Source organism: Morone saxatilis, unplaced genomic scaffold (genome assembly GCF_004916995.1).
Source record: "Morone saxatilis isolate NCDOM2014 unplaced genomic scaffold, NCSU_SB_2.0 Contig17, whole genome shotgun sequence".
In the NCBI taxonomy this organism is placed as follows: Eukaryota; Metazoa; Chordata; class Actinopteri; family Moronidae; genus Morone; species Morone saxatilis.
The window spans coordinates 21,916,171-21,927,976 of record NW_023339729.1 but is presented as its reverse complement, the minus strand read 5'-3'; the positions used below and the strand labels follow the sequence as shown (position 1 = coordinate 21,927,976).

Below are 11,806 nucleotides of genomic sequence, written 5' to 3'. Positions count from 1 at the left end.
TTTTTTTTTAAATTATCTATTAATTCCAGTTGAGATAGCTTTTGGGACTTAGCTGACATACAAAGCTTCCATTGTTACTGGGAACAGCGTTATTTCAATGGCCTTTGAACAGGCCTCAGAGCAATACTCCTTGATTCAATATCACAGCATTATTTAGGAGCAGTTACTATATCTCCTAGCATCCAAGAGCTCTCTGCCTGTGCCTCTGATAACAATGAGGGAAACATTTCTCTAACCCCACCCTTCTGAATATTTTTCAACCTTCCTACACTGTGGCTCTCTCTGTATTCCCATTGTATACGGCAACCGCGGCTGGCCAGCTGACAGCAAACAATTTCCCCAAGAGAGCACAATAAAGTTGGTGATGCCATCTCCCCAGGTACTGCTCTAGTGACCTGAGGGCTTCCGGTCCATTAAGCCCAGCAAACACTGTAATACACGACTACAGATCAATACCTCTTTAACAGTCAAAACAAAGGTTTTAACAACATCAAAACCCAACAGAACAAAACATTACTTGCATCAAAATGGGAGTATTTAAAAGAAATAGTTTGATGTTTTGGGAATTGTGCTTATTCCCTTTAGTGCCAAGAACTAGACAAGAAGATTGTTATATGTCTACACAGTAAATATATAGCTACAGCCAGGAACCAGGTAGGTTAGCCTAGCAGGAGGAGTGGGAACAGGGGAAAACAGCTAACCTTGTTCTTAATGGGTTGATCTAATTGTGAAGGCTGTGATGCTGTTGTGTCGACCTCTTAAGAGTTCTTTTTATTTGTACTGTCCTTCTTAGATTTGGCAAAAGTGGTGGCCTACTGCTTAAGACGTGTACCATATACTACCAATTAGATTTTCAGCCAAGGGACCTTCCTTTGTTGCATGTCATCCTCTCTCTCTCTCTCTCTCTCTCTCTCGCTTTCATAGTACTTCTCTACTGTCTTGGAATAAAGGCGAAATGCCCAGAAAATACTGTTAGTAGTACAGCATTAGTCAGCATTACATTTAAATTACTCACTAAAAAAATGAATGTGACAACTTAAATTGACCGGTTTTCAGCCAACATGGCCGTAAAAATTATTGGTTGACAGACAGGCAAATGTATTTTACTACACCCACCTCATTGCACCGGTGACTGTCTGTGCTGTATTTGTGGTCAGGGCTGTCACTTGTCAAGTATCAGACAGCATAAAAATGGCTATAAATGCCTGAAATAGTAGCGGAAATTTGAATAATATGATAAAAAGCATGTCACTATCTCGTATGTCTCTGCCATAATTTAGCAAAGAGCCCCTGGTGAAGATGCTCAGATGTGTCTGTGGGGAAGATGTTAATGTTTTCAAAATATCACTGCTGTTTGTACTACTTAATGCTATACACTGCTGTTTAGGGAAGTGCCTCTATTTGGCACCCGTAGGTTGAAGTATTAAATAATAACAAACCAAAACTGTTTAATGAAACTGGTTTATGAGCCTTGTGTTTTTCCTATATTTAATAAGCAAATGTAGATAACATCATTATGGACTTCTCAATGTTCCTCGGGGCCTACTGTTCAAAACAAACTTTAAAAATGTCAAATCTGCATTATTCACATTACACAGGATTAGAAAGTATAAATCTAATTCATGAGAGTCTTAGCATGACAACAATTAACAAACAATGAAGCACATCCTCTGCACAAGGTAGCCTTAAGTTTCTTTAAAAAGATTTAATGGACTGAGAGAACAACATACTTTTAACTAGGGAAAGTGTGTTTTTCATTTAGCAACCTACAATCAACTTTGTCCCGCTGCACATTCCTGGTGCCGTCTCCACAGTAACAGCACTCAAGCAAAGACTATTTGGAATCATGTGCCACTTTGCAGTGCTACTTTTATCTCAAACATATAGGCAGTGAATAGAAAATGTGATGTGGGACAGCTTTTACTTTTAGCAAACTATACTTGATGTCAAAACACGGACCATAAACAAAGATAAGTCTTTTCATCAGTCACAATCTGTCGACTTCAACAAGAGGGCGGTGGAAAAAGAAGCAATGTACTTTGCTTTTTTTTGGTAGAAATGGAAAACAGAACTTACAGAACTTTGTCATTATGCATCAAACTGTTTCATTTGCTTTCACAAAGGACACATTTACAGCACAGGCTGCAAACAGCTTCAAGTGAAAGGCCAATGCATATATTAGCCAACAAGAAAGGGCAATGCATACATTATACAATCAGCATCTGCGTCTCATCTAGACTTAACACACTTCTGGTCACCTTGTACACTGGATGATTCTACTTCAAGCTGAGACACAATTGGCTTTGAACACAAAAGCAAGTTTTGTCTAGATCTACACCATCACCTCCACAGCAATATGGCCTTTACTTTAAAGGGGAGGCACAGAAATGGATTTTCCTTTGACCTGTTGCCTGATCCATCTTGACACCTACTTATCTAATGTACATGGATGCACATGTATGTTTACCAAACATTACTCCATCCTACAGAGATAAAGTCATGCAACACTTTATTTAAAAGTGCTGAAAAAGGGCCTACTATGAGGATAGCTCTTTCACCTTTTTCTTTGACTTCTCCATATTCTCACAATTGTCTACCTGAGCTTTTGATCAATTCGGACTCAGCTTCCTGATATGCATAACCTCCGATAGTCATTCCAGACAATAGGAAATGAGGACACTGTTACTCATTGGCAATAAAACAACCTTGCCTTTTATCTGTTAATCGTTGCCTGATGTAAGGTGTGTCCGGATGATTGTGAGTCAGGTGTACTTTGAGGAGTGGAGACTTGCTCAGGTTCATCGTGATAAGCATTGGTTTATGGCTCATCTGTTTGGACTAGCACTGAAAGCTGACCTCAGATGGGTTCAGTTGATCAGTTGACCCCGTAAAGGCACATACTTCTATGGCTATATTTAATTTGTGGGCCCTGCACAAGGAGTTATAATCCTCACAACTTTCTTCAGTACTGACCCAGATACTGTGTGCAGTGCTCTTTTGGATTACTCTACAGCTTCACTGTCAGCTGAGTATGTTTGTCCAGCCAGGGAGTGCTAACATCTTTAAAATGTATTTTCCATGGTTTTAGAGTGCCAGCTGCATAGCCTTTCTGAAGAGGAAATGGGTTAAAAAAATGTCATTAAATCGGCCATTTGCCACACTTGACTCTTCAAAATTGGCATGAGCCCTTGAAAGTCCATATCGGTTGACCTCTACGACCTCAACATGTAAAACTGTAGCCAACCGCTTATGGCATGCAAGCCCTCACAAGTAAAGTGTATGCTTCCTTTCCAGCACCAAATGGTGGAGAAACAAAGTACACTGCTGGCTAGAGAAGGGACTCTAATGTGATGCTGCTATACAGTATTTCTCTGAGGTTAGTTGGATAAACTACAACTAAAAGCATATGCTGAACTTACATTCAGCAGCAGCATATCCATCAGCTTTCTGCTCAATCTTAAAGTTGGTTTATATGTTAAACATAAGCACTTGGAAAGCTTCTAGTATATCAAAGTCCAGTTGTGTTGCTCTTAGTCTTTAAGGTCCCTATCTGTCAAAACTTGCTTGACTATTAGCAAAATCCCAATTAAAGCATGCAATGGTGAATTTGGTCTACAGCATGGAAAGGGGCCCGGGAAAGAAAGAGTCTTGATAAGAGTAAGTTTAAATTAAGATGGCACCAAGCCAGCAACCACAGAGCTTTTAATAACACAGAGAATGTCTGGGCAAATAGTTGCCATGGACTCCCTGAACAGTCTGACAGAAAAGGAACCATATCTGGTGAAGAAGACGTGGCTTGCATACAAGGGTTTTGCTTGAAATGTGTGTAAATGAGAACAGGGTGGCATCCAATAAACAGCACTCACAGACAGCATTTTTAAGTTCAATCGCTATTTCTCACAAACAAGTAACTCGTTTGTTCCTTGCGCTGTTCGGGAACCGTCAAGTGGGTAGCAAGCATTGGCCTGTTTGCCTGTTCTAAACTCCAACCTTTGTTCAGATTTGTTAGATACACCTACTCTCACGCACTGTCTTCTTGCATCAACCACCACAGTCTGATGCTTTCCACACCAACACTTTGTTACCCACAAAGTAGTATTGTTGTTACTGTTATTGTGGATGCCACTGTAAGCGGAATATTTGAAACCGTGATTTATACTGTGGTGATACACCAAACAAAACACTACAACATATAAAACCATGCAATAGACTGCTGTTAACAAACACAACTGCACGGGTTTAGAATTACAAGCGTCAAGCAAAACAGGAAAAGACTTGAACAGTCTTCTCTCACTCCTTCCCACAAATTCCATAACTGAAGGTGTGTGGCTCCTGGCATTTTTCCTCACACCACTTTTTCATTTGTTTTCTAATTTTAAACTATTTTAAAACATTCTGGTTAAGATTCACAACATGCAGCTGCAGCACTGAGTATATAGTGGGCTGTGCACCCGTGCTTATATTTCCCTTTTAGAAGCAAAATATTCTAAATGCATATGGTAGCATTACAAACCGCACCCTTCATCTAGTGAAATCATAGGAGGGGCATTACCACCTTGGCTGTATTTAGTTGTCTACTGACCTCAGATGTAATCCATAATAACAGGACCCAACCCAGGACAATCCTATCATTGCACCTCCTGATAATCACTTAATATAGGCCTCTGGGATTAAGTAGAAGATCAGACCAGGCTCTGTGAGTCTGTACTCTACACAGGATTTTGAGTTAGACATGGACTAGCCCCTGGCCTGCGTGTGGCCCCATCAAGACTATAGTGTAGTACTGCAGTCCATCTTAAATCTACACTATTCCTTGCTAAACAAAACTCCCATTACAGTCAGTGTAGTACATGAATAGGAAGAAACTGAACTATGACAACATAGAACAGCACTTTAAATTCTTGCACGAAAGCACAGCCAGTCACTATTTCAAGCCTTAAATATTATAATAGCATCTCTGTTCATAAAACTAAATCTTATTACAAATAAAATATCCAACCACTACCACAGAAACAATCACAAACACGCCACAACAGACACACAGCCCTGGAGGACGAATCCTTCATAAAGGTTCATCTCCTCGTGTTAAATTTACCACACAGAAGGAAAGTATTTCCCAACAGCTTCACCGAGACTTCCTGTCAACTTATTAAATAATTCACCTGATTTGTAATAAAGCTTGAACCAAAGATATAAACCACTTTCACAACAGTAAACGTCAGCAGCAGACTAATAAATTGTATTTCCAGCTTTCTTATGTAGATATGAACCTTTGAGGTTACACGTGCCAGGAGAAATCAATGTATTATGCATTAAGTTTCACTGCCTCATTTAGACATTAAATGTGTATAATGCAGAGAGAAATTTTATTTCAAATAGGGAAAAAAGTCACATTAGGGCCCCTGAGAATGTAGTACCAAGTTTAAAAATGAAAGCAACGAGCCAGGTCCAGAACATCTTAATCAGGTGATTGGTAGGTTTTGGGCAGGAACTCCTGGAATTCCAGACTGCCTATTTAGAGTTAATTTGAGTCAGCTGTTAAAATCATTCTGGGCAGCTGAGCAAGTATTAACATATTTTCTTCAAAATTATAAGAAAGCAAGTCCTGCCTTCAGTACAATATTAAAAATATGCCACTATAAAAAAAACACTCGTTAAAAAATGCTAAAAGAATATTTTTGCCTAGGGTCCAACAGATGTGACCATCTTCCAAATTGAAAATATTTTAAAATAGAATATGTATTTATACAATGAGAGCACGGCTGAGGGAAAAGGAAGTGAAATCACCCAGAATCTTTTTAGTACCACAGAAACTACTCAGGACTGTCCACACAGGTCTGGGAGACAGCTGGTGCATCTGTTTCTGCCGTCAGTTCTCCCAGAGAAGAAAAATGACTGGAATTAGGAACCTTACCCATCTCCTGGAAGACTTCCCTTTACCTTATTGTTTCGCACACTGGAATGACTGGATAAACTTTAGCAGTATAAAACTTTACTTATAGTAATCATCTGAAGCTGATGGGTGCCTATTTCAGAAATGATGGCTCTATAGTGGCACAAAGAAAAGAGACTCACCAGTTTCCTCATCAATAGTAAATATCCCCAGGCCGGATCCGTCTCGTATGGAGTATCGAATCTCTCCGTCTCGTCCCTCATCTTCATCTTCGGCTGTTACAGTCATCACAGATGTCCCAACAACTGCATCCTCTTTTATAAATCCCTTTTCCACAAACGATCGGAACAAAGGTCTGTACAGATTCTCGTTCACGTCCACCACGTCCACCTCAATGAAACAGGTTGATGACAAGGACATGGGCTTCCCTTTGTCTTTAGCTTTTGCCGTCAGATTGTACACCTGTTTTGTCTCGTAATCGAGATTTTGCACGATTCGCAGAGCGCCGCTGAGTTTGTCCACTTCGAAATTCCCATCTCCGTTATCAATAAGGCTGTATCGTACCTGACTGGAAGGTCCAATGTCGGGATCGTGAGCCTCCAGCCACATAATTACAGTACCGATGGGAAGGTCTTCCCTCACTTTCACACGATAGTTAGGGGGGACAAATTTAGGTGGATTATCGTTCACATCTTCCAAGGTGATTTTAAGCGGCACTGTGGACACCAGCTGAGGCTCGTTCACTGACTGGTCGCGAGCCGCAATCTTCAACATATAAACTGAAAAGAGCTCACGATCCAACGGTTTCATCACAGTCACCACACCGGTCTCCTCACTGATTGCGAAATGATCTGTGCCTCCCAAGATTGAATACTTCACAACGCCATGATCGTCTTTATCCTTGTCTGTCGAATCCACCTGGATAATTTCAGTCCCAACAGGTGTGCTCTCGCTTATTTCAACTGAATACGAATCTTGCAAAAATTGAGGACTATTATCATTTGCATCTAGGATCTTAACACCCAAGAGGCGGGATGAGGATTTCTGCGGTATGCCAAGGTCATAAACTGTAATGTTGAGGGTGTAATAGTCTGTTGTTTCCCTATCAAGAGGAGAGTAAACCAAAAGCCAACCGGTTTCCATATCTACTATGAAGCGGCTTTCTGTGTCTCCTCCCGAAATAACGTACACAAGTTTCCCATTGAAGCCGCTGTCCGAGTCTGTGGCACTTAAATGGAAAATCCGGGCCCCGACAGGCAGGTCCTCTTTAACTTCAATAACGCTGGGGAAAGACTCTGCAAACTGGGGAGTGTATCGGTTGACTGAGTGAGTGTCCATTAAGTTGTCATCCGGCTCGGTTTGCGTGTGGATTTTGCTGCCTTGAAGTAGCTTTTCAGCCAACATGGTAGCAACACCAGTTTCAACACACTTTAACTGGACAGGCTTGCGTGCTGTGATGACAGTTATGTTCATGATCATTGGCTGAGTCTCGTGTTCGCCGTCCGTCGCAATGATTTGTAAACTATGAAGGGACACTTTAGCTGCCTCTCCCTCACTCAGTGTGTGCTTCAGTGAGAGCACGCCAGAGTTTGGGTTCAGTTCAAACAGATCAAGATCATTCCCAGCTTTAATATTGTACCGTACTAGTTGCAGTTCATCAGCATCTATGGCAGACACTGTTGTTATCTGCTCTCCCACACCGTGATCTCTTGGCACAGTCACTTCACAGTCTACATTTTCAAACAAAGGCTTATTGTCATTCAGGTTATTTAATGTTATGGTGACTGATGCCTCCACCTCCCTCCGGAAAGGGGATCCCCAATCTGATGCCCTGACTTTGAGACTGTAAATCCTTGGCATGAGCTCATAATCTAGGACCTCTGAGGTACTGATGACACCAGAGAAGTAGTCGATGACAAACGGTTGAGGGCTCAGATTGGTAATGCTGTAGGTCACATAGCCATTCTCGCCTTTGTCGAGATCAGTTGCTTTAACCGTTACCACACTGGTCCCTGTGGGTACATTCTCGTCAACACTGGTCTTGTAAGATGTCTGCTGGAATTCAGGTGCATTGTTATTCACGTCAATCACATCAACGATCACTTTTGTTGCTGCTTTTTTGTCAGTGGTGATCACGTCCAGCTCAAACCGGGGGGCGAAATCAGCATTGATTGGTCCTGTAGTGCTGATTAAGCCAGTATCTGGATTGATAGTAAATCTGTTCTTGTCAGTTTTGTGTCTAAAAGCATATTTAAGCTGTGGATACTTTGGCATGGCCGTTACCATAGTGACAGGTGTATGAAGAGGGGCAAATTCACTCAGATTGACTCTGTAAATGGCCTTTTCAAATGTAGGAGGGCCCACTTTGAACTGTGCCGAAGTGACATGTACCAATTTAACAGATGAAAATTGAGGGGGGCTGCCTTTGTCCTTCGCCTGTAAAGTGAGGTTATATCCAAAAGGCTGGCTGTCCCAGTCTACATCTTTAACTGCTTTTATTTTATACTCCTTGCTCCCCGGACTGGTTCTCACAGCCTTAAACTGCTGAAGAGGGTCACCGGCCACAATACTCAATGATGCGATCTCCCCATTTGGTCCCTGGTCACCGTCTTCCACTGTCACAATAGCATAAGTGGGGTCATGGTCTGCATCTGAGGGGGCCAATGTTACGGCAGTGATTACAGGTGCATTCTCATTGGCCTGCTCCACCCTCACTGTGAGTTTGGCCATGCTACTGAAGCCACTGCTGCCGTACAGCTTCATCCCTCTGTCCACGGCGAGGATCTCCAACTCGTACAGCTTGGTCTCAGAGTAGTCGAGTTTGCCAGTCAGTGTCACCACGCCGCTTGTCGGATGAACTGCAAACATGTCCGTCCACTCTCTGAAACTATAGTAGTATTCTCCATTCGTACCGATGTCTGCATCAGTTGCCGTGACCTTGGCCACGCTGGTGCGTATGGCCGTGTTCTCTGGCAGAGAGATGCTGTAGGATGTTGGTGAGAAGAGGGGCCTCAGATCATTGGTGTCCAGTACCTGCACCTTAACTCTGGTGCGACATTCCACGTTAGTGCTCCTCTCTGAAGCTTTAACAGTCAGCATGTAGTGGTCTTTAACCTCCCGGTTCAGAATAGCAGTGCTGCCTCCTTTGGTCCTTATTCGCAAAAAGCTGAAGTCTCCCAGCAGATAGTCCTCTGCTTTGAATAAGTTCTCATTGTCTCCAGAGATGATTTTGTACCGTACCTCCCAGGCTGGGTCTGCGATATAGATTCCCATCTTGGTGTGACTCTCTAAGTAAGTCTTAGCAGCAGAGTTCTCGTATATGGTGGCATTGTAAACAGGGTGGGTGAATTGCATGGAGGCAGCCCTCACCATCCTTTGGGTTCCTGTGCAGCCACAGAGGAGCTGCAAGAGCAGCGCAAGCAGTGAAACCAAGTGCTTCCCCATTATCGTACCGTGATTTTCACAGAACCACCTGAAAACAGACAAAATGTGACCGTCAGTATTACAACTCTTTATCACTCAAATGCATTTAGAACATACAATTAGCTATTTGCAATAATTTAAATAAAAATAGCAATTAACCACAAGAAAATCTGAATTTTCTACAGTCATTCCCCACGGAAAGATCATCTAAATGCAGAATGCTTTCTTCACCGTGCACCTTCCGAGCCTCCTTTAAATGTCATGACAAGTGATGGCTGTGCTGATAAATGGCTAAATAGGTTCCATGTGGAAAAAAGATAAAGCAGAGCAGTCAGTCAGGTGACAGAGATCTAAGCCTGCTCTGCTCCCATGTCTGCACAATGCCAGATGCCAATTCTGTGCACTTCGTAACAGATGAGCCTCATTTATCCAAAAACATCAGCTTAATGAGCTCAGAGAAAGAACTAACAATATGAAAACGTGTAAATCTTTCATGGCCATACTGAGGCACAAATATGAATCTGAATCTATAAAATGTGCAGTCTTACATTAATTTATAATTATAATTAATTATTTTGCGCATTTTATACTGCTTTCTTTTTCTCATGTACGGAAATAAAATAAAAATCACATTTCTGGTCACCCACTATGACTTTTCAAATCTAACATGTAGCAGCCACAACTGTGAAATACAAGAACTTACAATGATGCTGGACTTTTCCGCCTATAATACCTGCAGTTACAGTAATACAGAAAAAGCAATTTCCCCCCTGTCTATCTCAACGAGCTGCAATCACTGCATAACCCACAAAGGAGATGGCTCTGAAACTGCTTTAAAATTGCACATTCATTCGTTTACAGCCGCTTTACAACGTCTCGGGCTGCGTGGGAGTCCGTACAAAGACAAATAAAAAGCAAAGAGGCTGCTATGTCTGCGCAGGAGTGCTGTGCATAAAAAAAACCTACATTATTTACTTTTGGTGTGTCAAAATGACCCGAGCAGGGTTGAGTTATTAATGCTTTATGTGGGGTTAATGAGTGACAGAGCCGGGGATAAAGTCACCTTACCATCTGAAACTATCGCCTGCAGGTACAAAAGAACCATCTGCTTGTGGGAGACCATTGTAAGAAAAAAAAAAAAGAAAAGGAAAAAATTCCAACTGAAGCAAAACTTATTTTTACACCTAGAACAAATTAGATTGCGCATGTGCAATATGCGGTTTCTCTGTCGCCTCTATACCTGCTTACATTTAAAGAAAAAAATGTTTTAAGAAAATAAGTTAGGAGCCTGCAGACTGTTTCATGTCTAACCCCATCCCCCAACTAAAGCCATTCACTTCACTTCACGATGGCAGCCGTGTGCTGAGCTCGAATCTGCTTCAAAAAAAGCCCCCCCGCACTTTTCCAACAGAACAACGCAACAACGCATAAACCGAACAGAATGAAAACCAAACAACTGTTTTAAATCACCGCGTTATCAACAACGACACTACGCCAATAGTTTTGTTGCGGCTAAACTTCTCGGAAAGAGGCGAGAGAAAGCGGCGGCGGCTGGTTTCTTTCAGCTCACAATAGCACGACCTAACCTACCTCAACTTTTTTACACGTTACAAAGATGCCGGAGCTGAACCTCCGCTGACTGAACAAGGACCACCGAGCACAAAAAAACAACGATTCACAAACCTCTTCTTCTATTAATCTCGTATATTTGGAGGTTTTGCATGTAGTTTATGTAGTCCAAATCTCGGCATGGTAATACGTGGACTTGTCTCCTCTCCGTTACTCCATCTACCACCACCACCAGGCAGGCAGGCAGGCAGACAGGCAGTCTCTCTCTCCCTCTCTCTCCTCCCCTCACTGGATCTGCCCGGTATCTCTCCGCGCTGCGCACGTCCGGATCTACTTACAGCAGCAGGATCAAACCTGTGCGCTCTGAACCCAGGACCAGGGTGCTTTGATTTACTGCGGCTGCATCTTACATGTATCTTAAATATTCTGAAAAACGGCCAAAAGGCTGTGGTAAATCAGATTTATCTTAAACAAACCCACTACTTCACATATAGCCCCATGGTAGCCTTTTTTATTTATTATAGGCGTCATTTAAACGAAAATATATTTGTTAGCCTACTTAAACTTTTATGGGGTAGTCTATAGAGTATGGCTTTACCTGCAATATATTAACTGTCATTACTTTCTTTTAAATGTCTTCATTTTTTTGCTCACGTTGCTCACTGTGGCCATTTTGGCTATTGGACGCATGAGATGTAATTTAGGAATATGTGACTTTTTCTTTCTCTCCCATATACGAATCCTAGTTCAGTTTCATGTAATTTATCTTAATCTTCGCTTATCATTACAGTAAATTAAAATAACCTGCAACAAAGTCCTCTTGGGGTCAGATCCCGGCACGTGAGGTATCCTTACAAAGAGCAAAACCTTGTCCTGCCCAAATGGGACTAGCTTTAATCCAGTATCCATCTCCTCAGCTGC

General features: G+C 42.0%; 1 protein-coding gene across 3 annotated transcripts in view; it reads right to left on the bottom strand.

The window, feature by feature from the left end:
- Positions 1-11,150, bottom strand: part of fat1a (FAT atypical cadherin 1a) — a 70,777-nt gene extending 59,627 nt beyond the window's left edge. For all 3 annotated transcript variants that reach the window (XM_035659859.1, XM_035659860.1, XM_035659861.1), the window contains exons 1-2: positions 11,000-11,150; positions 6,076-9,365 (exon numbers count right to left, since the gene is read on the bottom strand). In XM_035659859.1, the coding sequence (XP_035515752.1) occupies positions 6,076-9,337 (3,262 nt within the window). In that variant the 5' untranslated portion in view covers positions 9,338-9,365; positions 11,000-11,150. The remainder of the gene's footprint in view (positions 1-6,075; positions 9,366-10,999) is intronic.
- Between the last annotated feature and the right edge of the window lie 656 nt (positions 11,151-11,806).